At 37.9% G+C, this 25,363-nt stretch overlaps 1 protein-coding gene across 3 annotated transcripts in view; it reads left to right on the top strand.

Annotated features, from left to right (window-relative positions):
* WDR44 (WD repeat domain 44) overlaps window positions 1-19,328 on the top strand; it is an 82,728-nt gene extending 63,400 nt beyond the window's left edge. The window contains exons 14-20 of one of the 3 annotated variants that reach the window (XM_007465459.1): window positions 6,843-6,965; window positions 9,474-9,665; window positions 9,872-9,973; window positions 10,189-10,304; window positions 11,162-11,289; window positions 15,468-15,602; window positions 18,820-19,328. In XM_007465459.1, coding sequence (XP_007465521.1) covers window positions 6,843-6,965; window positions 9,474-9,665; window positions 9,872-9,973; window positions 10,189-10,304; window positions 11,162-11,289; window positions 15,468-15,602; window positions 18,820-18,914 — 891 coding nt within the window. In that variant the 3' untranslated portion in view covers window positions 18,915-19,328. The remainder of the gene's footprint in view (window positions 1-6,842; window positions 6,966-9,473; window positions 9,666-9,871; window positions 9,974-10,188; window positions 10,305-11,161; window positions 11,290-15,467; window positions 15,603-18,819) is intronic. The other 2 variants (XM_007465460.1, XM_007465461.1) reach the window with 2 other exon arrangements.
* Window positions 19,329-25,363: the final 6,035 nt, after the last annotated feature.

Here is a 25,363-nt window from a genome sequence, read left to right as displayed (position 1 = left end):
TCCTGCTGGAGTCTTAAGGCAGAATTTCTTCTCCAGGAAACCTCAGTTTTTGTTCTTAACGCCTTCATCTGTCTCTGTGCTCTTTTCTTAAACTTTCCTTTTTACTTAACTGTTTATCTATGTACATTTCTACGTCTTATTGGCAACAAGATTCTAAGCCCCTCAAGAGTAGGGATCAGCTCTTACTTCACTGTTGTTTCTCTTGAGTATCTAGCACAGTTGATGTTTATAGTGGGTTTTCTGTTTGTTGAAGACTTATTTTGTGCCACGTAATAAGAGTTACCTTGTTAATACTGAAAATAACAATGCTGTGAGGTAGTTGATATTCCATACTGTGGATTAGAAGACTGGGCCTCTGACCCATCCAAGATCACAAAACTAGTTATGGGTAGAACTTAGATCTGAATCTAATTTTTTTGAATTGTAAGATCATGCTTGGTTTAAGAACGCTATTTAATTTCATTTATTTAATAAGTATTTATTTCTGGATTGGGTTGTTTGTTTTTTAATATTGAGCTGCATGAGCTGTTTATATATTTTGGAGATTAATCCTTTGTCTGTTGATTCGTTTGCAAATATTTTCTCCCATTCTAAGGGTTGTCTTTTCGTCTTTCTTGTACTTTCCTTTGCTGTGCAAAATCTTTTAAGTTTCATTAGGTTCCATTTCTTTAGTTTTGTTTTAATTTTCATTTCTCTAGGAGGTGGATCAAAAAAGATCTTGCTGTGATTTATGTCAAAGGGTGTTCTTCCTATGTTTTCCTCTAAGAGTTTTATACTGTCTGGCCTTACATTTAGGTCTTTAATCCATTTTGAGTTTATTTTTTTGTATGGTGTTAGGGAGTGTTCTAATTTAATTCTTTTACATGTAGATGTCCAGTTTTCCCAGCACCACTTACTGAAGAGGCTTTCTTTTCTCCACTGTGTATTCTTGCATCCTTTATCCAAAAAAAGGTGACCATATGTGCATGGGTTTCTCTCTGGGCTTTCTATCCTGTTCCATTGATTTATATTTCTTTTTTGGTGCCAGTACCATACTGTCTTTTTTTTTTTTTTTTTTTTTTTCTTTGTTATCCTAGTGACCTTCCCCTCAGAAGTCGCCTTTGGTCTGAATTCCTTAATCCACGTCAAGCTGTCCGCGTCTTTCCTTCCCTAACGCACAGAGTGTCTCTCGCTGAACTTTGCATTCTGGCAGATCCTGCATCGGCAGGCGGACTCTCAAGCACTGCGCCACCAGGGAAGCCCCATACTGTCTTGATGACTGTAGCTTTGTAGTATAGTCTGAAGTCCGGGAGCCTGATTGCTCCAGCTCCGTTTTCTTTCTCAAGATTGCTTTGGCTATTTGGGGTCTTTTGTGTTTCCACACAAATGGTGAAAAACTTTTTTCTAGTTCTGTGAAAAATGCCATTGGTAATTTCATAGGGATTGCACTGAATCTGTAGATTGCTTTGGGTAGTATAGTCATTTTCACAATATTGATTCTTCCAATCCAAGAACATGGTATATCTCTCCATCTGTTCTGTATCATCTTTAATTTCTTTCATCAGAGTCTTATGCATCAGTTTTCTGCATACAGGTCTTTTGTCTCCTTAGGTAGGTTTATTCCTAGGTATTTTATTCTTTTTGTTGCAGTGGTAAATGGGAGTGTTTCCTTAATTTCTCTTTCAGATTTCTCATCATTAGTGTATAGGAGGGCAAGAGATTTCTGTGCATTAATTTTGTATCCTGCTACTTTACCAAATTCATTGATTAGTTTTCTGGTAGAGTCTTTAGGATTCTCTATGTATAGTATCATGTCATCTGCAGACAGTGACAGCTTTACTTCTTCTTTTCCAATTTGGATTCCTTTTATTTCTTTTTCTTCTCTGATTGCCATGGCTAAGACTTCCAAAACTATGTTCAATAATAGTGGTGAGAGTGGACATCCTTGTCTTGTTCCCGATCTTAGAGGAAATGGTTTCAGTTTTTCACCATTGAGAATGATGTTTGCTGTGGGTTTATCGTATATGGCCTTTATTATGTTGAGGTAGGTTCCCTCTATGCCCACTTTCTGGAGAGTTTTTATCATAAATCGTTGTTGAATTTTGTCAAAAGCTTTTTCTGCATCTATTGAGATGATCATATGGCTTTTATTCTTCAATTTGTTAATATGGTGTATCACATTGATTGGTTTACGTATATCGAAGAATCCTTCCATCCCTGGGATAAATCCCACTTGGTCATGGTATATGATCCTTTTAACGTGTTGTTGGATTCTGTTTGCTAGTATTTTGTTGAGGATTTTTGCATCTATATTCATCAGTGATATTGGTCTGTAATTTTCTTTTTTTGTAGTATCTTTGTCTGGTTTTGTTATCAGAGTGATGGTGGCCTCATAGAATGAGTTTGGGAGTGTACCTTCCTCTGCAACTTTTTGGAAGAGTTTGAGAAGGATGGCTGTTAGCTGTTCTCTAAATGTTTGATAGAATTCACCTGTGAAGCCATCTGGTCCTGGACTTTTGTTTGTTGGAAGAGTTTTAATCACAGTTTCAATTTCATTACTTGTGATTGGTCTGTTCATATTTTCTGTTTCTTCCTGGTTCAATCTTGGAAGCTTATACCTTTCTAAGAATTTGTCCATTTCTTCCAGGTTGTCCATTTTATTAGCACAGAGTTGCTTGTAGTAGTCTCTTAGGATGCTTTGTATTTCTGCGGTGTCTGTTGTAACTTCTCCTTTTTCATTTCTAATTTTAATGATTTGAGTCCTCTCCCTCTTTTTCTTGATGAGTCTGGCTAATGGTTTATCAATTTTGTTTATCTTCTCAAAGAACCAGCTTTTCATTTTATTGATCTTTCCTATTGTTTTCTTCATTTCTATTTCATCTATCTCTTCTCTGAACTTTATGATTTCTTTCCTTCTACTAACTTTGGGTTTTGTTTGTTCTTCTTTCTCTAGTTCATTTAGGTGTAAGGTTAGATTGTTTATTTGAGATGTTTGTTGTTTCTTGAGGTAGGATTGTATTGCTATAAACTTCCCTCTTAGAACTGCTTTTGCTGCATCCCATAGGTTTTGGATCGTTGTGTTTTCATTGTCATTTGTCTCTAGGTATTTTTTGATTTCCTCTTTGATTTCTTCAGTGATCTCTTGGTTATTTAGTAACGTGTTGTTTAGCCTCCATGTGTTTGTCTTTATTACGCTTTTTTCCCTGTAATTGATTTCTAGTCTCATATCATGGTGGTCAGAAAAGATGCTTGATATGATTTCAGTTTTCTCAAATTTAGTGAGGCTTGATTTGTGACCCGCGATGTGATCAATCCTGGAGAATGTTCCATGCACACTTGAGAAGAAAGTGTAATCTGCTGTTTTTGGATGGAATGTTTGGATGATCTGTCCATTGGTGTAAGTGAGGTGTTAAAGTCCCCCACTATTATTGTGTTACTGTCGATTTCCTCTTTTATAGCTGTTAGCAGTTGCCTTATGTATTGAGGTGCTCTTATGTTGGGTGCATGTTTGTTTTTTGTTTGTTTTTTTTTGCAGTACGCGGGCCTCTCACTCTTGTGGCCTCTCCCGTTGCAGAGCACAGGTTCCGAATGTGCAGGCTCAGCGGCCATGGCTCACGGGCCTAGCCGCTCTGCGGCATGTGGTATCTTCCCGGACCAGGGCACAAACCCATGTCCCCTGCATCGGCAGGCGGACTCTCAACCACTGCGCCACCAGGGAAGCCCCATGTATATTTATAATTGTTACATCTTCTTCTTGGATTGATCCCTTGATCATTATGTAGTGTCCTTCTTTGTCTTTTGTAACATTCTTTTTTTTAAAGTCTATTTTATCTGATGTGAGTATTGCTACTCCAGCTTTCTTTTGATTTCCATTTGCATGGAATATCTTTTTCCATCCCCTCACTTTCAGTCTGTATGTGTCCCTAGGTCGGAAGTGGGTCTCTTGTAGACAGCATATATATGGGGCTTGTTTTTGTATCCATTCAGCGAGACTGTGTCTTTTGGTTGGACCATTTAATCCATTCACGTTTAAGGTGATTATCGATATGTATGTTCCTATTACCATTTTCTTAATTGTTTTGGGTTTGTTTTTGTAGGTCCTTTTCTTCTCTTGTGTTTCCCACTTAGAGAAGTTCCTTTAACATTTGTTGTAGAGCTGATTAGGTGGTGCTGAATTCTCTTAGCTTTTGCTTATCTGTAAAGCTTTTGATTTCTCCATCGAGTCTGAATGAGATCCTTGCCGGGTAAGGCAATCTTGGCTGTAGGTTTTTCCCTTTCATCACTTTAAATATGTCATGCCACCCCCTTCTGGCTTGTAGAGTTTCTGCTGAAAAATCAGCTGTTTACCTTATGGGAGTTCCCTTGTATGTTGTTTGTCGTTTTTCCCTTGCTGCTTTCGATAATTTTTCTTTGTCTTTAATTTTTGCCTATTTGATTACTATGTGTCTTGGTGTGTTTCTCCTTGGGTTTATCCTGTATGGGACTCTCTGTGCTTCCTGGACTTGGGTGGCTATTTCCTTTCCCATGTTAGAGAAGTTTTCGACTATAATCTCTTCATTTATTTTCTCAGGTCCTTTCTCTCTCTCTTCTCCTTCTGGGACCCATATAATACGAATGTTGTTGTGTTTAATGTTGTCCCAGAGGTCTCTTAGGCTGCCTTCATCTCTTTTCATTCTTTTTTCTTTGTTCTTTTCCACAGCAGTGAATTCCACTATTCTGTCTTCCAGGTCACTTATCCATTCTTCTGCCTCAGTTATTCTGCTATTGATTCCTTCTAGTATAGTTTTCATTTCAGTTATTGTATTGTTCATCTGTGTTTGTTCTTTAATTCTTCTAGGTCTTTCTTAAACATTTCTTGCATCTTCTCGATCTTTGCCTCCATTCTTTTTCTGAGGTCCTGGATCATCTTCGCTATCATTATTCTGAATTCTTTTTCTGGAAGGTTGCCTATCTCCACTTCATTTAGTTGTTTTTCTGGGGTTTTATCTTGTTCCTTCATCTGATACATAGCCATCTGCCTTTTTGTCTTGTCTATCTTTCTGTGAATGTGGTTTTTGTTCCACAGCTTGCACGACTGTCGTTCTTCTTGCTTCTGCTGTCTGCCCTCTGGTGGGTTAGGTTATCTGAGAGGCTTGTGCAAGTTTCCTGATGGGAGGGACTGGTGGTGGGTAGAGCTGGCTGTTGCTCTGGTGGGCAGAGCTCAGTAAAACTTTAATAGGCTTGTCTGCTGATGGGTGGGGCTGGGTTCCCTCCCTGTTGGTTGTTTGGCCTGAGGGGACCCAACACTGGGGTCTTTGGTGGGGCTAATGGCAGACTCTGGGAGGACTCACGCCAAGGAGGACTTCCCAGAACTTCTGCTGCCAGTGTCCTTGTCCTCACGGTGAGACACAGCCACCCCCTGCCTTTGCAGGTGACCCTCCAACACTAGCAGGTAGGTCTGGTTCAGTCTCCTATGGGGTCACTGCTCCTTCCCCTGGGTCCTGATGTGCACAGTATTTTGTGTGTGCCCTCCAAGAGTGGAGTCTCTGTTTGTCCCAGTCCTGTCAAAGTCCTGCAGTCAAATCCTGCTAGCTTTCAAAGTCTGATTCTCTAGGAAATCCTCCTCCCATTGCTGGACCCCCAGCTTCAGAAGCCTGACGTGGGGCTCAGAACCTTCACTCCAGTGGGTGGACTTCTGTGGTATAAGAGTTCTCCAGTTTGTGAGTCACCCACCGAGCAGTTATGGGATTTGATTTTATTGGGGTTTTTTTGGTTTTTTGTTTGTTTGTTTTGCGGTTCACGGGCCTCTCACTGCTGCAGCCCCCACCACTGCAGAGCACAGGCTCCGGACGCGCAGGGTCAGCGGCCATGGCTCACAGGCCAAGCCACTCCACGGCATGTGGGATCCTCCCGGACTGGGTCATGAACCCGCGTTCCCCGCATCGGCAGGCGGACTCCCAACCACTGCGCCACCAGGGAAGCCCCTGATTTTATTGTGATTGCACCCCTCCTACTGTCTCATTGTGGCTTCTCCTTTGTCTTTGGATGTGGGGTATCTTTTTTGGTGAGTTCCAGCGTCTTCCTGTCGATGATTGTTCAGCATTTAGTTGTGATTCCGGTGTTCTCGCAAGAGGGAGTGACGTACAAAATCTGGTCTCGCGCCCCTGCGCAGTGGCACCTCCAGCGCCCGGTAGGGCCGAGCACCTGGGAATCCTATCCCCTTATGTATCCATCTGGAAGCTTTTGACAGATAGATGTTTGGTTTATGGGTGATGGGCCATCATTATGCCTAAATCAGTTACACTACCCTCTTCTAGCTTTGAAAATTCTATGATCTGAGACATTTGACAATTTCTATTCTCTAATTTGCTTGCCTAAGGTGTGACAGGTGCACAATAACTTTTCATTTCCATGCTGCTTTATAGGATAATCTTTTTGAAGGCATTTTAAGTGACAATTAGGGAATTCATGTGAGTTAAAATTCACCAGTGTTATCAATGTGAAAATAACTGAAGTGACGATCAAATGAATAGATGCCTTACATTCATAGCTAACTTCTAGTATATGCAGGCTCCAACAACCAAGGCACACCTTAGTCCTCTGTTGGCATCTGGCAGATTTCTTTCAACAGAAGTCATAAGATTCATCCTCATTTCAGAATAGGTAATGTGAAAAAGTCTTAGAACCAAAGAAATATGGTATTTAACTATTTGGGAAAAAATGGGATTGTCCAAGTGAATTGGATATCTTTGTACTTTATGATGCTGCATATAACGATAGTAATGACAGAACTCTTGAGATAGCTAAAACTAAAAGTTCACTTTTATGGTATAAGTATTTTTTTTCATATGGTGATAAAATAATCAATGTCAATTTCTCCGTAGAACTACTTTCTGCTTTCTTCTTCAATGGATAAAACAGTCAGGTTATGGCACATTTCCAGAAGAGAATGCCTTTGCTGTTTTCAGCATATAGATTTTGTCACTGCCATAGCTTTCCATCCAAGAGTAAGTATTTATGTGTTTTTTTGTTATACTATGAGGAAGGTGAGGGAACCAGGTTTCTCTGGAGGATAATTGGACTTCAGGAAAAAAATTATTAATATCCACATAGTTAAGAGCAACTTAATTTAGTGTTTCATTCTGCTTTAAAAATAAGAAAGGAAATAAATATTGTGCTAATCTTCATTAGAAGAGCTGGAAATATTATAGTCCAAATATGACAGTGAAAAGTCATCCCAAATCTTTAATAAGACCTGCAGGGTATAAGTAAAGAAATAAAATATCCTATTAAAGAGGAGAGAGGTTGGAGACAGTGGAAGAATTAAAGACGGCAGGTAAATAAATGAGAAAGGGAAGCATATAGGCAGGAATAGTTGTAGGAGGGTCAGGAAGGGAAGAGACAAAGAGGAAAAGGTTGAAAGAGGCAAAGACCAAAATTCATTACAAGATAGACTGAATTCCTATTTCAGGTCTGAAAACATTGTTAATCTTGAGATCCCTTCATACTCATTTTCAATGTAGAAAATCCTTTAATATCTTTCCTCTAGAAAGAATTTCATATGATTTCAACTAAAGGAGAAAAATCTACCGTCATGGACTCCAGACCTATCTTATGCCCTTATAGGATAGAGCCACCAAATGCATGAGGCTAGAGTAGTTTTAGTTCTTTGCAGCTGTAAGCACAAGGGATGTCACGTGTTGGCACTGCTTCACTAGCTGGGTTGAAATAAGTGGAGGGCTTCAGCTGACCCTCGTTGACTTTCCCTCCGCTACATTTGTGTATGATTACATTTCCAATCATGTCCTCATCTCTATGTGTTTAGTACCCATTGTCTTTTTAATGCAGCCTTTCAATTATATTGACATTTCTTTCTCTCCTTCCCCAAATTAAGAGAGAAGAATGACTTTTTTCTCTCAATATAATTTCCCTCCCTGGGCAGGCTTATAACATAGGCAGTAATAATTCTGAACCCTTAGAGAAGATTTTATTAAGAACTTTTGAAAATTAAAAATGCTTAATCTATGTTAATACTGTATCAGTTTTGACCATCAAGCTTTCGAGGCTTCTTTCTAAATAATATCCCCATCCTGTCACCTAAGGGTGCAACAAAAGGATAGATTTTACCCCTGTCAGCACCTGTGAGCAAAATCCCCCCACCTCTATTTTAACTATAATGTATCAAGATGGAAAGAGAGGGGTATTAGGTGGTAATAGTTATCTATGTAGTACTTTATTATTAAGGCTTCTGTTTAGTCAATAATTTTCCTATACTTTTATTTGGTTTTATTTTGGAAACTGAAAAGCCTTATTTCTGAAAATTCTACTGACCTGGAGAATTTATGAGAGGGGCTAGGGAAGAATGGGGTGGTGTTGACGTTTTCCTAGGAAATATGACTCTATCAAATAATGTTACCTAGAGGAAACGAAGCACAGTCATAAAAGAAATAGCAAAATGGAGATACACACACATGTACACACGTGTATATATGTATGTAAATAAAATTCTGAATTGTAAGACCAAGATGAAGTATTTTTATTTGTTCAGCACTTGTGCTGGTAGACATTGAGTTGAGCCTACTGTACCATAGCCATAAAAATGCCTGTTCTATGAAGGTTATCCTTGACGGACCTGAGAAGTGGGTAAGAATAATAATCTTGAGTGGAAAAGAAAATCTGTTTCTTGTTTTGGCATCCCAATTATTTTATTTTCTTTTTAATTCTTATGTTACCAAAAATTAGAGCAGCTTCATGGTAGGCTTGGTTAAGTTTAGAACAGGGTTTCTAAACCTTGGCACTAATGGCATTTGGGGTTGGATAATTCTTTTTTGTAGAGAGAGGAAAGGCTGTCCTGTGCATTGTACGCTGTTTAGCAGCATTCCTGGCCTCTACCCACTAGATGTCAGTAGCGCCCCACCCTCTAAATTGTGACAATTCCAAACTGTCTCCAGACGTGTCAGAGTTCCAAAAATTGACTGGTTCTGTGGGCTAACTGGCATTAGTTACTCTTTTATCCATCTGTTACATGTATCCCAAGGAAGGTATGGGCAAATGTACCATTTTAGGATAGTGTTTCCCAAAGCATGTTCCTTGAATTGCTAGCGCTGCTAGATGTCCCTACCTGACCCCCAAAAAAGTCGCCCCATTAAAGATTCAGAGTGCGTGTTAACTGAGAATCCTGTTTAACTTTCTGTAACCCAGAATTTCTCAAGCTTATTTGACCACAGAACCCTTCTACACAATGTATACTCAAACACATTATCTATTAACAGCTATACCTTGGGAAAAGCAGTTTAAGGTTATGATAGAGTGATTAGAATGTCATTTCTCCAAAATGAATACTGAGGTTTCTAATTGTTGTTATTTTTAGTGACTGAAATAATGCTTACTTTAATACTTTTAAAATGAAATCTATATATTTTAACATTATTTCTAATAGACTTAATTTATTGATTTGCTAATGAGTTTTTCTTCATGTGATAAAATGAAAGCTTCCTCTTTCATCACATTTTTAGGATGACAGGTATTTTCTAAGTGGGTCATTGGATGGAAAGCTCCGCCTTTGGAACATACCTGACAAAAAAGTGGCTTTGTGGAATGAAGTAGATGGTCAAACAAAATTGATCACAGCTGCAAATTTCTGTCAGAATGGCAAATATGCAGTGATTGGGACATATGATGGCAGGTGTATTTTCTATGATACGGAGGTAAATGACTGTCTTGTATAAATTACATACTTGAATACTTAGATACTTTTGTGGTTTGGAATAAGTTGGTGTATCCTCTCTGGGCTTTAACTGCCTTATCTGTAAATTGGGACAAATAATACCATGTTTGTCTGTGAGTTGGCTCAGATGATCTTTGAGTTTCTTTCTAATTCTGATCTTTTTAAATTGTGATTTTTTTTTTTTAGCATTTGAAATACCACACACAGATACATGTCCGATCTACCAGAGGGCGCAACAAGGTTGGAAGAAAAATTACTGGCATTGAACCTTTACCTGGAGAAAATAAGGTACTAGGTATTCAAAACCATCTGTCTCCACACTATATATAGACTCCTGAAAGTAAGTTCTTCATATCTTAGCTAAGAATATATTTCCTTTCCTATGGAATATTGCTTTTTCTAGTTTTGAGATATGTTCTGTACGTGTCTAACACCCTTTTTTGGTTGTACTTAGCACAGATTAAAAGATGGCATTTTAAACTTTTCCTTTGATTTGTTTTTAGATACTGGTAACTTCAAATGACTCCAGAATCAGACTATATGATCTTAGAGATTTGTCACTGTCCATGAAGTATAAGGGTTATGTCAACAGCAGCAGCCAGATCAAAGCAAGTTTCAGGTAAATTGACAATGAGGAATTCCCAAAAGGGATCAGAACATTTCTCCCCTACTCCCATTTTTCCGTTGATCTATGGCTTATGTTTATATGGTGCTGTTAGTTACTTTGCAGTTTTACAACTGGTGTCTCATATTATCAGTCCTACTTACATTATCCAGCTGTTTGGTAGAGTTCGAATTGCCCCTGCTCTGCGGATGAAGAAACCAACACCCAGAAAATTAAGTAATTTGCCTAAAGTCACACTGGTAGTTGCAGAACCAGGATTAGAAGACCCAGCTCCAGAATTTGTGCTTTTGTACTTTCATGTATGCTTTCTAAGAGGAGATTTACCCCACCACCGCCCACCCCACCCATGGTCTTGATCCTTTTAGGTACAGAAGCTAATAAAGCATTTCGAGACCCTAAAGTACAGTGTCCTGTACTTATACCTTTGCATATCATTATTATTTGAACTGTTAGTTTGCGATCTGCAGGCTCTCCTGAAATACCTACCTTTTCTTCCTTTATAGCCCTCCTTATTTCAGCTCTTTTCTTACCAGTTCTCCTTTCTTCTTGAATTACCCAGTAATTTAATTGGTAAAGCATTCTGCTTCTCTCTTTTATCTCTTAAGTAGGCACTCATCCCAGTGTCGGTTAACCCAGCAGCAGTTACCTAGAGCTTCGATGAAAATACTAATGCCACTGGCCACCCATGTCAAACCTACACGTTCAGGACCTCTGGAGTGAGACTAGGAGTCTGTATTTCAACAAGTTCTCTTGGCTCTTTTCTTAGGTGTTTCAAACTAGAAAGCTCTGATAGAGGGAAACCTAAAAAACCCCACAACTTTGATTTTTTTTTCTTTCTTCTCTAAATGTAGCCATGATTTTAGTTACCTCGTTAGTGGCTCAGAAGATAAGTATGTTTATATCTGGAGTACTTACCATGACTTAAGCAAGTTTACTTCAGTGAGGAGAGATCGTAATGACTTTTGGGAAGGTATTAAAGGTAAGTAAATACATACTTTTATGTGTCTTATAAGTGAATAAAGTTAAAATGGAGATGTATTATAAGTAAATTTGTATAGGCTTTATTTCAGAGAGATAGTTTGGCAGTTTTAACTGCTTTCGCATTGTATTGGCTTTGTTTGATTTTTCTGTACCAAGGAAGAATGTATACTTGTCTAAAATTTGAGAAGTCATGGAATCTCAGAACTTGTATGTGGTTTTGGTGGGTTTTTTTTTTTTAACATCTTTATTGGAGTATAATTGCTTTACAGTGGTGTGTTACTTTCTGCTTTATAACAAAGTGAATCAGCTATACATATACATATATCCCCATATCTCCTCCCTCTTGCATCTCCCTCCTACTCTCCCTATCCCACCCCTCTAGGTGGTCACAGGACACCAAGCTGATCTCCCTGTGCTATGCGGCTGCTTCCCACTAGCTATCTGTTTTACATTTGGTAGAGTATATATGTCCATGCCACTCTCTCACTTCGTCCCAGCTTACCCTTCTCCCTCTCCGTGTCCTCAAGCCCATTCTCTACGTCTGCATCTTGATTCCTGTCCTTCCCCTAGGCTCTTCAGAACCATTTTTTTTTTAATTTTTAGATTCCATATACATGTGTTAGCATACGGTATTTGTTTTTCTCTTTCTGACTTATTCACTCTGTATGACAGACTCTGGGTCCATCCACCTCACTACAGATAACTCAATTTCATTCCTTTCTATGTCTGAGTAATATTCCATTGTATATACGTGCCATATCTTCTTTATCCATTCATCTGTCGATGGACACTTAAGTTGCTTCCTTGTCCGGGCTATTGTAAATAGAGCTGCAATGAACATTGTGGTCCATGACACTTTTTGAATTATGGTTTTCTCGGGGTATATGCCCAGTAGTAGGATTGCTGGGTCATATGGTAGTTCTATTTTTAGTTTTTTAAGGAACCTCCATACTGTTCTCCATAGTAGCTGTATCAATTTACATTCCCATCAACAGTGAAAGAGGGTTCCCTTTTCTTCACACCCTCTCCAGCATTTATTGTTTGTAGACTTTTTGATGATGGCCATTCTGACTGGTGTGAGGTGATACCTCATTGTAGTTTTGATTTGCATTTCTCTAATGATTAGTGATGTTGAGCATCCTTTCATGTGTTTGTTGGCAATCTGTATATTTTCTTTGGAGAAATGCCTATTTAGGTCTTCTGCCCATTTTTGGATTGGGTTGTTTGTTTTGTTGATATTGAGCTACATGAGCTGCTTGTGAATTTTGGAGAATAGTCCTTTGTCAGTTGCTTCATTTGCAAATATTTTCTCCCATTCTGAGGGTTGTCTTTTCATCTTGTTTATGGTTTCCTTTGCTGTGCAAAATCTTTGAAGCTTCATTAGGTCCCATTCATTTATTTTTGTTTTTCTTTCCATTTCTCTAGGAGGTGGGTCAAAAAGGATCTTGCTGTGATTTATGTCATAAAGTTTTCTGCCTATGTTTTCCTCTAAGAGTTTGATAGTGTCTGGCCTTACATTTAGGTCTTTAATCCATTTTGAGTTTATTTTTGTGTATGGTATTAGAGAGTGTTCTAATTTCCTTCTTTTACATGTAGCTGTCCAGTTTTCCCAGCACCACTTATTGAAGGGCTGTCTTTTCTCCATTGTATATTTGTGCCTCCTTTATCAAAAGTAAGGTGACCATATGTGCATGGGTTTATCTCTAGGCTTTCTATCCTGTTCCATTGATCTATATTTCTGTTTTTGTGCCAGTACCATACTGTCTTGATGACTGTAGTTTTGTAGTATAGTCTGAGGTCCAGGAGCCTGATTCCTCCAGCTCCGTTTTTCTTTCTCAAGATTGCTTTGGCTGCTCGGGGTCTTTTGTGTTTCCATACAAATTGTGACATTTTTTGTTCTAGTTCTGTGAAAAATGCCACTGGTAGTTTGATAGGGATTGCACTGAATCTGTAGATTGCTTTGGGTAGTAGAGTCATTTTCACAATGTCGATTCTTCCAGTCCAAGAACATGGTATATCTCTCTATCTGTTTTGTATCATCTTTAATTTCTTTCATCAGTGTCTTATAGTTTTCTGCATACAGGTCTTTTGTCTCCTTAGGTAGGTTTATTCCTAGGTATTTTATTCTTTTTGTTGCAGTGGTAAATGGGAGTGTTTCCCTAATTTCTCTTTCAGATTTCTCATCATTAGTGTATAGGAGGGCAAGAGATTTCTGTGCATTAATTTTGTATCCTGCTACTTTACCAAATTCATTGATTAGCTCTAGTAGTTTTCTGGTAGAGTCTTTAGGATTCTTTATGTATAGTATCATGTCATCTGCAGACAGTGACAGCTTTACTTCTTTTCCAATTTGTATTCCTTTTATTTCTTTTTCTTCTCTGATTGCCATGGCTAAAACTTCCAAAACTATGTTGAATAATAGTAGTGAGAGTGGACAACCTTGTCTTGTTCCTGATCTTAGAGTAAATGGTTTCAGTTTTTCACCATTGAGAACAATGTTGCCTGTGGGTTTGTGATATATGGCCTTTATTTTGTTGAGGTAAGTTCCCTCTATGCCTACTTTCTGGAGGGTTTTTTATCATAAGTGGGTGTTGAATTTTATCAAAAGCTTTTTCTGCATCTATTGAGATGATGATATGGTTTTTCTCCTTCAATTAATATGGTGTATCACATTGATTGATTTGTGTATATTGAAGAATCCTTGCATTCCTGGGATAAACCCCACTTGATCATGGTATATGATCCTTTTAATGTGCTATTGGATTCTGTTTGCTAGTATTTTGTTGAGGATTTTTGCATCTATGTTCATCGGTGATATTGGCCTGTAGTGTTCTTTCTTTGTGTCATCTTTGTCTGGTTTTGGTATTAGGGTGATGGTGGCCTCGTAGTATGAGTTTGAGAGTGTACCTCCCTCTGCTATATTTTGGAAGAGTTTGAGAACGTTATGTGTTAACTCTACTTTAAATGTTTGATAGAATTCGCCTGTGAAGCCATCTGGTCCTGGGCTTTTGTTTGTTGGAAGATTTTTAATCACAGTCTCAATTTCAGTGCTTGTGATTGGTCTGTTTATATTTTCTGTTTCTTCCTGGTTCAGTCTCGGAAGGTTGTGCTTTTCTAAGAATTTGTCCATTTCTTCCAGGTTGTCCATTTTATTGGCATAGAGTTGCTTGTAGTAATCTCTCATGATCCTTTGTATTTCTGCCATGTCAGTTGTTACTTCTCCTTTTTCATTTCTAATTCTGTTGATTTGAGTCTTCTCCTTTTCTTTCTTGATGAGTTTGGCTAAGGGTTTATCAGTTTTGTTTGTCTCCTCAGAGAACCAGGGTTTAGTTTTATTGATCTTTGCTGTTGTTTTCTTCAGTTCTTTTTCATTTATTTCTGCTCTGATCTTTATGATTTCTTTCCTTCTGCTAACTTTGGGAGTTTTTTGTTCTTCTTTCTCTAATTGCTTTAGGTGTAAGGTTAGGTTGTTTATTTGAGATATTTCTTGTTTCTTTTGGTAGCATTGTATTGCTATAAACTTCCCTCTTAGAACTGCTTTTGCTGCATCCCATAGGTTTTGGGTCGTCGTGTTTTCATTGTCATTTGTTTGTAGTTATTTTTTGACTTCCTCTTTGGTTTCTTCTGTGACCTCTTGGTTATTTAGTAGTGTATTGTTTAGCTTCCATGGGTTTGTATTTTTTACAGGTTTTTTCCTGTAATTGATATCTAGTCTCATAGTGTTGTGGTCGGAAAAGATACTTGATACGATTTCAATTTTCTTAAATTTACCAGGGTTTGATTTGTGACCCAAGATATGGTCTATCCTGGAAAATGTTCCATGAGCAGTTGAGAAGAAAGTGAATTCTGTTGTTTTTGGATGGAATGTCCTATAAATATCAATCAAGTCCATCTTGTTTAATGTATCAGTTAAAGCTTGTGTTTCCTTATTTATTTTCATTTTGGATGATTTGTCCATTGGTGAAAGTGGGGTGTTAAAGTCCCCTACTATGATGGATTTGGTTTCTTTTAAGAAAATATTTTTGGGTTTTAAATAGTTCTTAGTTACTTATATGTTAGTTTTTAAAGGTACTTGCATATAACATACACTATTATGTTTTTTGAAATATTATACTTTTTGTCTTGATGTTTGGAATCAAGTTTATTAGTTGTCTTAAAGTAAATTTTTTTTCCCAGCCCATAATGCAGTTGTTACATCAGCCATCTTTGCTCCAAACCCAAGTTTGATGTTGTCTTTGGATGTGCAGTCTGAAAAATCAGAAGGGAACGATAAAGGTGAAGATGCTGAAGTTTTGGATAACATGCCCTCTGGTAGGTATTCATATTTTATTTGTCCTTCGTTTTCTCTAGTCAGCCTTTAGTAGCCTCATTGACCTGTGGGTATTATGAGGTCTTCATGAGTATGAAGAATATTTCTTCTATGCAGCATAATGGTTGTCAGATGTTCATTTCTGAACATTTTGGTAATATAGTTCTTGCAAGTTTTACTTCTTTTAAATTCACCTGGGAATTAAAACTGAAACTTTTGAAAGTTGGTAATTTTTTTTATGGACAACTATTCTCTTTAGAGAAATGCAAACCAGACATAAATATATACAAGATAAATTATCTGTCTCTGCTGCACTATAATCTCTGTGAGGGCAAAGATTTTATGTGTTTTATTTATTGTTGTAGGGCCAGTGCCTAGCACAGTGCTTGCCTGCATATAGTAGGTGCTTAATAAACATTTACTGAATAAGTGAGTTAAACCAAAATGAAAGCAGTGTTCTTTTCTAATTGCCACAAATTTACAGCTTCTCATAGATAGCTATTTACAAGCCAGTAATTCTTGCCCTTTGCAGCAAATACTTGGAGAAGGAATAGTACTTTCAATTATACAAAATGCTCAGATTAGGAAGTGAAAAGAAACCGTCAAGTAGTATTGAGTGCCAGTTATATAAAAATGGTCCCTGTTAATTCTTAAGAGTAAGGTAAAACCATGGAAACTTGGACCAGTTGTTAATGAAGACAAGTTTGTATTGTTAAAATCTATTGTGGAATATTTTATTAAATGTGTTTTCTCACTTTAGAGACTATACCCAGGCCTTGTAGAGAGTTATAAAGTCACAACAATAGATACAATGTAGTAAGAGTGCTTCTAAAAGTATTTGAATACTAAAAAGTTCTCAAGTATTTTTATCTCATTTAATATCCAGTAATTTCCCTTGCGGCATTATTTGCACTATACACTGTACTAAATACGCTATTTCTTCTGTCTGTGAAGAAAAATTTTGATAGCAAAGATGAACTTCAATCTAGCACTTCTTTCTTTTTTTTTTATTTAAATATTTATTTATTTATTTATTCATTTGGTTGCACTGGGTCTTACTTGTGGCAGTCAGGCTCCTTAGTTGTGGCATGTAGGATCTAGTTCCCTGACCAGGGATCGAACCCAGACCCTCTGCATTGGGAGCATGGAGTCTTATCCACTGTGCCACCAGTGAAGCCCCTAGCACTTCTTTCAATTACCAGATTTAAAAATCAACCAACTCAGAATTATTACACCTTTACTAAATGCCTGTTTGAAAATATTTCTTTTGATTTTCTTTTTCTTTTTTTCTCACAGTCAAATCCTACTTCTCTCTTCTAAATCAAGTCATTTGGTTGGGTTTTTTTCCTTTTCTTTTTCCCCAATACCTTTTTACACTCTGCACATTTCCCCTACACATTGAACAGAAAATTCTAGCTTTTTAAACCATTTGAGGAAAAATGAAAATTACCTTTTTTAAACTTCTCAAACTGCACCATATTAACATGGTTCAGTTATTACTTCACTGCGTCCTTTTTAAGGAGGCACAACTTTGGATCATACTCAGATTTGTGTTTGCTGTTTTGTACCTATATAGGTATACTCTAAGAATAAACTCTTAAACTCGGGGTATGAGATCATAAAATATATCTGATTGCCCTCCTCTTTATTCTGACGTATTTGGCAACGTAAGCTTCAGTTTTCCTCATGTTTAAAATGGTGATAATACCTCGTTTATAAGGTTGTGATATGGGCAGAAGACCTCAATAGACATTTCTCCAAAGAAGACCTACAGATGACCAACAGGCACATGAAAAGATGCTCCACATCGCTAATCATTAGAGAAATGCAAATCAAAACTACAGTATACACACACACACACACACACACACAGGAATATTACTCAACCGTAAAAAAGAATGAAATAATGTCATTTGCAGCAATGTGGATGGACCTAGCGATTATCATATTAAGTGAAGTAAGTCAGAGAAAGACAAATATATCACTTATATGTGGAATCTAAAAAATAGTGCACATGAACTTATTTACAAAACAGAAACAGACTCACAGACATAGAAAACAAACTTATGGCTACCAATGAGGAAGGGGGGGAGGGATAAACTAGGAGTATCTCCGATTTGCTGTACACCTGAAATTAACACAGTATTTTAAATCAACTATACTTCAATTTAAAAAAAAAAAGATGTAGCTGAAAACTAAAAAAAAAAAGACAAAACAAGGCTGTGAGAAGAATTAAAGATAACACATGTAAGGTGTCTAGCAAAATGCCTGGCATGTAATAGACATTATCATCTTCATTATATTGTATCTTATAAGGCATTTATATATATATATATATATATATATATGATGAATTCTTTTCGTCTCTAGCCTTTCTGATATCCCTCAGTTGTTTGCTGCTGCTTCTGCTGCATAGCACTACTTTGAGATATACCAAAAGTGTGGTTAGGAATGTTCAGCAGCTTAGCATATGTTTTTAACAAATCTAAGTGAAACCATTTTGTCTAACTCATCCTGTACACAACTTCCCAGTTAAAGTTTGGATTATTTTCTTCCTTACTAATCAGTCCTTCTTAAACCCACAATTTTTGCCTGCGCATAATAGTTAACACTGAATTTTGTTCGTTAAATGTTTTTACCAGCAAATGTAAGTGGTAAGCATTTTTGCCATTCAGCGTAGTAGCTACATGGTTCTTCAGTATGGACTGGAAAGGCAAAAGGTTCTCTCAGCATTCACAGAGTGATCATGTGTGCTTCATTTCATGGCAGTTCCAGTATGTCTGCTGTACAGTAAACCTTACTGTCAACCTCATTAGTGAACCCTGTTGGCAAAAGACTTGCCCAGCTGATCCCATCCTGCCAACATTCCAGTCCTGGGGCTGAATATCATGCTAGCCTCTTGTCGTGAAATGAAGAATTAGACAACTTAGAGGCCTTGGCTGTCTGGGAGTAAATCCAGGCATCCTGGCCCCAAGGGACCATAATCTCTCCTTAGCTGCCAGGAAAAGAGCAGCTAAGACAAGGTAAGTGGAAGTGAGCCTCAGAGAGGAGAGGTACAGGAGGATGAAAGGATCACAGGAGCAAGCCAGAAAAGAGAGACTGAAGGCTGGGAGAGGTTCTTCCGCCCCAAAGGTAGAGGGTCATGGGCATGTGACAGTTGTGGCAGCAGGCTTCATATTCCTTTAAAATCAACTAAAAACTTTCTTTTATGCTTTTAAGGTATTATGAAGACAGATAACACAGAAGTTCTTCTCTCTGCTGACTTCACTGGAGCAATCAAAGTGTTTATTAACAAAAGGAAAAATGTATCTTAATTTGAAATGACATTTAAAATAAACATATCAGTAAGTTTCTATATGTATCAGAACTGAAAAAGAGTTATAGTGTTTCAGGCCAACATCCTTTTTTTAATTTTTATTGGAAGTTGTTCAAATATAATATATTTTTTGAGAGGCAACGTTAATGATCTAGTAAACCCGAGACTGATAGACTAGAAAGGAATGTAGCTAGAATAACATTGCCAAACATTAGGCTTTATGTTTTGTTATGTTTGTGTTTTTGTTATATAATTGTGAACATGCACAGGTTTCTGCATGAAAATATATTAATATATTAATCACATGTGTGTGCCTTTTGGTTACATGCACTAAATCTAACAGAGTTAAATTATTTCAGTGGCTCTTTTGGCCTCTTACTGAGGGGGAGTGTCTTGTTTCTAGCTTAAATAATTTCTTTTGCACAAAATTTCATTTTTAAGAGAAGTGGTATCTTTTGACTGAGTTACTATTTTTAAAATGTTATATAGGTTTTCAGTAGGTCAACAACCATGTGTAAATGGTTTTTATAAATTTCTCAATTTGGGGACTTTTTTTGTGTGTGGTCTAAATTGTGGACTTAAGATTCTTTTTTTGTATGTGTGTGTGTGTGTGTGTGTGTGTGTGTATTCTCTTTTTTTTTTTTTTTTTTTGGCCACACTGGAGCACAATGTTTCCTATGTAAAGAATTCTTTTCATTCTTTATCCATGAGCACCAGGCTTTGCTCACTTAAAAAAATTAAGCCACATTAAGGAGTGAGTCTTCTTTTTTTTTTTTTTTTTTTTTTTTTTTGCGGTACGCGGGCCTCTCACCGCTGCGGCCTCTCCCGTTGCGGAGCACAGGCTCCGGACGCGCAGGCCCAGCGGCCATGGCTCACGGGCCCAGCCGCCCCGCGGCATGTGGGATCCTCCCAGACCGGGACACAAACCCGTGTCCCCTGCATCGGCAGGCGGACTCCCAACCACTGCGCCACCAGGGAAGCCCGTGAGTCTTCTTTTTTTACGATAATGTAAAAATGGACAGTTTACATTTTTTAAAGCATTGTAGTTTTAAAAATTAAGCTGTTTTGTGTTGTTGAATTTGAAAGCCTTTGTAAATATTGATATAATGTACCAATGAAATAACATCTGGGGTGATGGAACCCTGATAATGTTGTTGATGGTTAGCATATGTTTCTGAACATTAAATATGTATTATTAAAAGTTGGTGGCCAAAACTTGTTAAACATATGACTTTATTTTCAGATGACTTCGGTAAATTGAGAAATGTAAAAAAACCAAAATCTTGTTTTATAATTTGATTTTTAGTAAGCAGAGATCAAATTTTGGACCCCTAAATTATAATGCATTAGCTACATACCTTTAAGAAAAAAAGTTTTTAATTCTAGTTCAAAATGAACACTGCTAACAGTTCATCTGTATGCTTATATGTTCTTTACTGCATTTGTTTTCAGTATATAGGTGAGAAGCTGGGGAGCCGTGATCACATCCTTATCAATCAGCATGGTCTTTTTAAAAAAATTTTATTTTATTTATTTATCTTTGGCTGCGTTGGGTCTTCGTTACTGCACATGGGCTTTCTCTTGTTGCGGTGAGCAGGGGCTACTCTTTGCTGCGGTGTGTGGGCTTCTCATTGTGGTGGCTTCTCGTTGCAGAGCATGGGCTCTAGGTGTGTAGGCTTCAGTAGCTGTTGCTCACGGGCTCTAGAGCACAGGCTCAGTAGTTGTGGCGCACGGGCTTAGTTGCTCCGCGGCATGTGGGATCTTCCTGGACCAGGGCTCGAACCCGTGTCCCCTGCATTGGCAGGCGGATTCTTAACCACTGAGCCACCAGGGAAACCCATCAGCATGGTCTTGAGGTATCGTGGATTTTCTAGTTCATTGCATATTATTTGCCTTGGTTTTACCCCTATGCTGCTTTCTTCCTCTTGCCAGTGCTTTGCTTTCTCCTTCCCCTCCTCTCACCTCCCTCACACTTCTCTCCTCACCTCTGCTCACTTTTCTGTACTCTACCTGACAGACCGAGTTGTTATGCCATTGGCTTTTTAACCAGTCACTTTCGTAGTCTCAGGGTCTGGATGGCAGTGTGATTGGTCTAGTGTGTCAAAGAATTCAGTGTCTTCAACCCTCTTGGCTTTCACTGACTTCTGCCTGAGGCCTTGTAGTCTGCTGCGGTGCTGGATGTTTCAACTGCAGATAATCAGGGTGTTGCCAATATGAATATTTCCTGATAGGTTTTATGTGGTTTCTTGGACAAAAAGGCAAAAAATAGTTGGGATGCAAGCTTAAGAGAACAATACTGACACTTCTAAATTTCGTTTTATAAATTGTTGGCTATCACTATATAAATACACTGCGAAGTTACAAGTTAGAAAGTGAGTTTGAAAAGGTAGCATGAAGATGTATACAAAGAAAAATTGAACAATATTTTTCCCTAAAATGAATATTAGAAACTCACTGTAATAAGTTGTGTGGTATTATAGGAAGGAGCACAGATTCTAGAATTAGATAAACTTAGATTTGGTTTCCTCTGTTAGCACCTTCCTTGAGCAAGTTATTCTGTATTAATTTCCATGTCCTTATCTGTAGTACAAGAATATCTAATGGAAATTGTAAAGATTTATTGAGAAATCGTGTATGTATAAAGCTTGGTACCTAGCCAGTAGGTGTACTCAACAAACACACATTTCTCACTGCCTCTCCCGAATCCCTGAGTACCCTCCTAGACCAAAAAAAAAAAAAAAAAAAATGTGGAAGTGCTTTCTAGATATTGAGATTTCATGGACAAATAGTATTTTAGGGATTGACATAGGACACCAGCCTTCTTCTGCCAACTCAACACTTAAAAACTGCCACCGTCTACTATCACCTCATCATAAAAGAGAGAACATTTTAATACTAAAAAAGTCACTAAGAAAAGTCAAGCACAATCTTATCTTAGAGCAGCAGTCTAAAGTGAATAAACCTAGCTTTTGAAAAAAGTAACCATATTACCTTATTTTCCCTTTTTCCTTTGGTGAAAATTTCATCACAGACTTGGTGTGGCTGCCTGAACAAGTTTAAAACCACATTTCATTAAAAACTCTTTGAAGAGTCATATTGAGCCTTCCCCTGCCTCCATCTTGTTTACCTTAATTGGAATTAAAATATGAATGACTCAACATATTTAGCATGCCATTTTCTCTCGTCTTCAAATTATACAGCTGGGCAGTTGCTTTTTATTCTTTGAAATATATATTTAACATTAATATATCCATCCCCAAAATTCTAGTTTCAGTTGTATAATTTTGAGAGCCAGCTCTCCTCACTGATACGAAAAAAATCAAATTATCAGAATGTTTTTAAGTTATTTAATTATTATGGAGATTCAAGATAAAGTTTTCAAAAGAAAATCATTCCCAGTTTCACTGGTTTCTAGCTTCCTGCCTTCTTCATTAAGCAGATGTTTATTGAACACCTACTATGTACAGACCACTGCTGGGACTAGAAAAGAATAAGGCAGCAGCCATGTGCCAGAGGAGCTCACAGTCTGATGGAGAAGATGGCCACAGAAACAAGTAAGAGACTTGGAACTATCTTGTGGCTGTGGCCCTAGAAATGCCCCTTCTCATCCTATCCCCTGTCTGTTCTACCCTTCCTAGTAACTCATGGCAGCCACTTGATTCTCAGGCCCATCTTAGTTCATCTAATATTACAAGTAGCAAGGATAAAATATGGGTAAAAGACCCTTATGAGTAAGCCATAGGTAAGGTGGAAAAAATGGAGTACCCACCATGCCAACATCTTCGCTGGTCTCTGGCTCCCTCCTCCCAGACTAAAATCATTGTCTATTTCCTCTAAATTCTTACCTGTCTTCTGTTTTGAGCTAACTCCTGTTTAACAGACCCCCCCTTCCCCGCAACTGCTCTCCTATTCCCTTCAGTTCTGAAGCTTGGTCCATTTTTCTTTCATTCTCTAGATTTGAGTCATCTAGTCTTGGGGAAGCCAGGTTCCCCCTGTTAGCCACAACCACTTGGCTGGTGTAGACCCATGCACATGAAGTAAATTTAGGTTGATACAGCAGGGCCAGTGTGAAGGGTGGTGTGGAAATGAGGGGAGAGATCCACTGCAGAGTCCCCAGCAAATCAAATGTCATCATGTAGGTAATCTACAGTGGTCCAGGCAGATGGAGTTTGCCTGTATGTCCAGCTACCCTGCATTACATTTTAAAATTTTTATTTTGGAATAACTTTAGATTTACAGAAAAGTTGCAAAGAAAATACTGAGTTCCCATATACTCCTTACCCAGTTTCCCTTAATGTTAATATCTTACGTTACCATGGCACAGTGATCAAAACTAAAACCCGCATTGGTACAATGCTATTAAGTAAACTCCAGGCTTTATTCACATTGCACCAGTTTTCCACTAGTGTCCTTTTTCACTTCCAAGATCCAGTCCAGAATACCTTATTGCATTTAGGCATATTGTGCTTTCTTAATTTAAATAAACTTTTTATTTTAGAATAGTTTTAGATTTTTCAGAAAAGTTTGCAAAGAGTTCACATATCCCCTGTACCAATTTCTCCTATTGTTAACATCTTACATTACAATGGCACATTTTTCACATTAAGGAACCAACATTTGTACATTACTGTTAACTAAACTCCACACTTTATTCAGGTTTCACTAGTTTTTACCTAATATCCTTTTTCTGTTCCGGATTCCCTTCTAGAATGTAACATTACACATGGTCGTCAGGTCTCCTTAGGCTCTTCTTAGCCACAACGTTTTCTCATGCTTTCCATGACCTCAGCAGTTTTGAGGAGTACTGGTTAAGTATTTTGTTGACTGTCCCTCAGTTTGGGTTTGTCTGGTATTTTTCTCATGATTCAACAGGCTATGAACTTTGGGGAGGAAGACCACAGAGGTGAATTACTCTTTTCATTACATCACATCAAGGATATACACTATGGAGAACAGTATGGAGATTCCTTAAAAAACTAAAAATTGAACTATTATATGATCCAGCAATCCCACTACTGGGCATATAGCCGGAGAAAACCATGATTCAAAAAGATACATGTACCACAATGTTCACTGCAGCACTATTTACAATAGCCAGGACATGGAAACAACCTAAATGGCCTTCGACAGACGAGTGGGTAAAGAAGATGTGGCACATATATACAATGGAATATTACTCAGCCATAAAAAGGAACAAAACTGAGTTATTTGTAGTGATGTGGATGGACCTAGAGTCTGTCATACAGAGTGAAGTAAGTCAGAAAGAGAAAAATGAATACTGTATGCTAACGTATACATATGGAATCCAGAAAAATGGTACTGATGAACCCAGTGGTAGGGCAGGAATAAAGATGCAAACGTTGAGAACGGACTTGAGGACATGGGGAGGGTGAAGGGTAAGCTGGGACGTAGTGAGAGAGTGGCATTGACATATATACACTACCCAATGTAAAATAGCTAGCTAGTGGGAAGCAGCCGCGTAGCACAGGGAGATCATCTCGGTGCTTTGTGTCCACCTAGAGGGGTGGGATAGGGAGGGTGGGAGGGAGGGGATATGGGGATATATGTATACATATAGCTGATTCACTTTGTTGTACAGCAGAAACTAACACACCATTGTAAAGCAATTATATTCCAATAAAGATGTATTTTTAAAAAAAGGATACATACTACCAACATGACATCACCTGGCTGAGGAATGTTTGTCAGGTTTCTTTATTATAAAGTTACTTTTTTCTCACTTTCCATAAATCTTCTCTTTGGAAGTGAATCACTAAGCACAGCCCAAACTCAAGGGGTAAGGAAGAGTTAAGGCCCGCCTCCTTGAGGAGCAAGTATCTGTATAACTTAATTTGGAATTGCTCAGTACAGGAGATAGGTCTCTTCTCCCTTATTTATTTATTCAACCATTTGTTTATATCAGCATGGACTTACGGGTGTTTATTTTATACTTTGAGTTACAGCGCAATACTACATTATTTTGTTGTTCAACTTGTTCCAGCCTTAGCCATTGAGAGTTCTTTCAAGTTGGCTTCTGTGTCCCTTTGACTGTTTTTTTTTTTTTTTTTTTTGAGCACTTCCTTACTTTCTGTCACTCCCAACATGCTCCAGGTTCATTTTGTGTATTTCCTGCTCCAGCCCTATAATCAACCATTTATCCCAGTTCCTTTTACTGGAGACTGGTATTAGAAACTAAGATTTGGGTGACAGGTATGCTCATTGCTACTGGGGCATTGTTTCTCTTAGGCCCTCTCAGCTGACCGAGCAAAGAAATATGTGCATGTATACTAATCTCCACACATCTATAAAAATTTCTATGTAACCATCTCTATATTAAATTAGACGTGAATCCTTGCTGATATCTCTGATTAATCCATTAACACATGGATTATTCTAGTTTCCTCCTCTTGCTTATGGATAACCTCCCTCTCCAACAGTGAGACACCT

This window comes from Lipotes vexillifer, unplaced genomic scaffold, assembly GCF_000442215.2.
Source record: "Lipotes vexillifer unplaced genomic scaffold, Lipotes_vexillifer_v1.1 scaffold560, whole genome shotgun sequence".
In the NCBI taxonomy this organism is placed as follows: Eukaryota; Metazoa; Chordata; class Mammalia; order Artiodactyla; family Lipotidae; genus Lipotes; species Lipotes vexillifer.
This window is presented reverse-complemented; position numbering and strand designations above follow the sequence as displayed.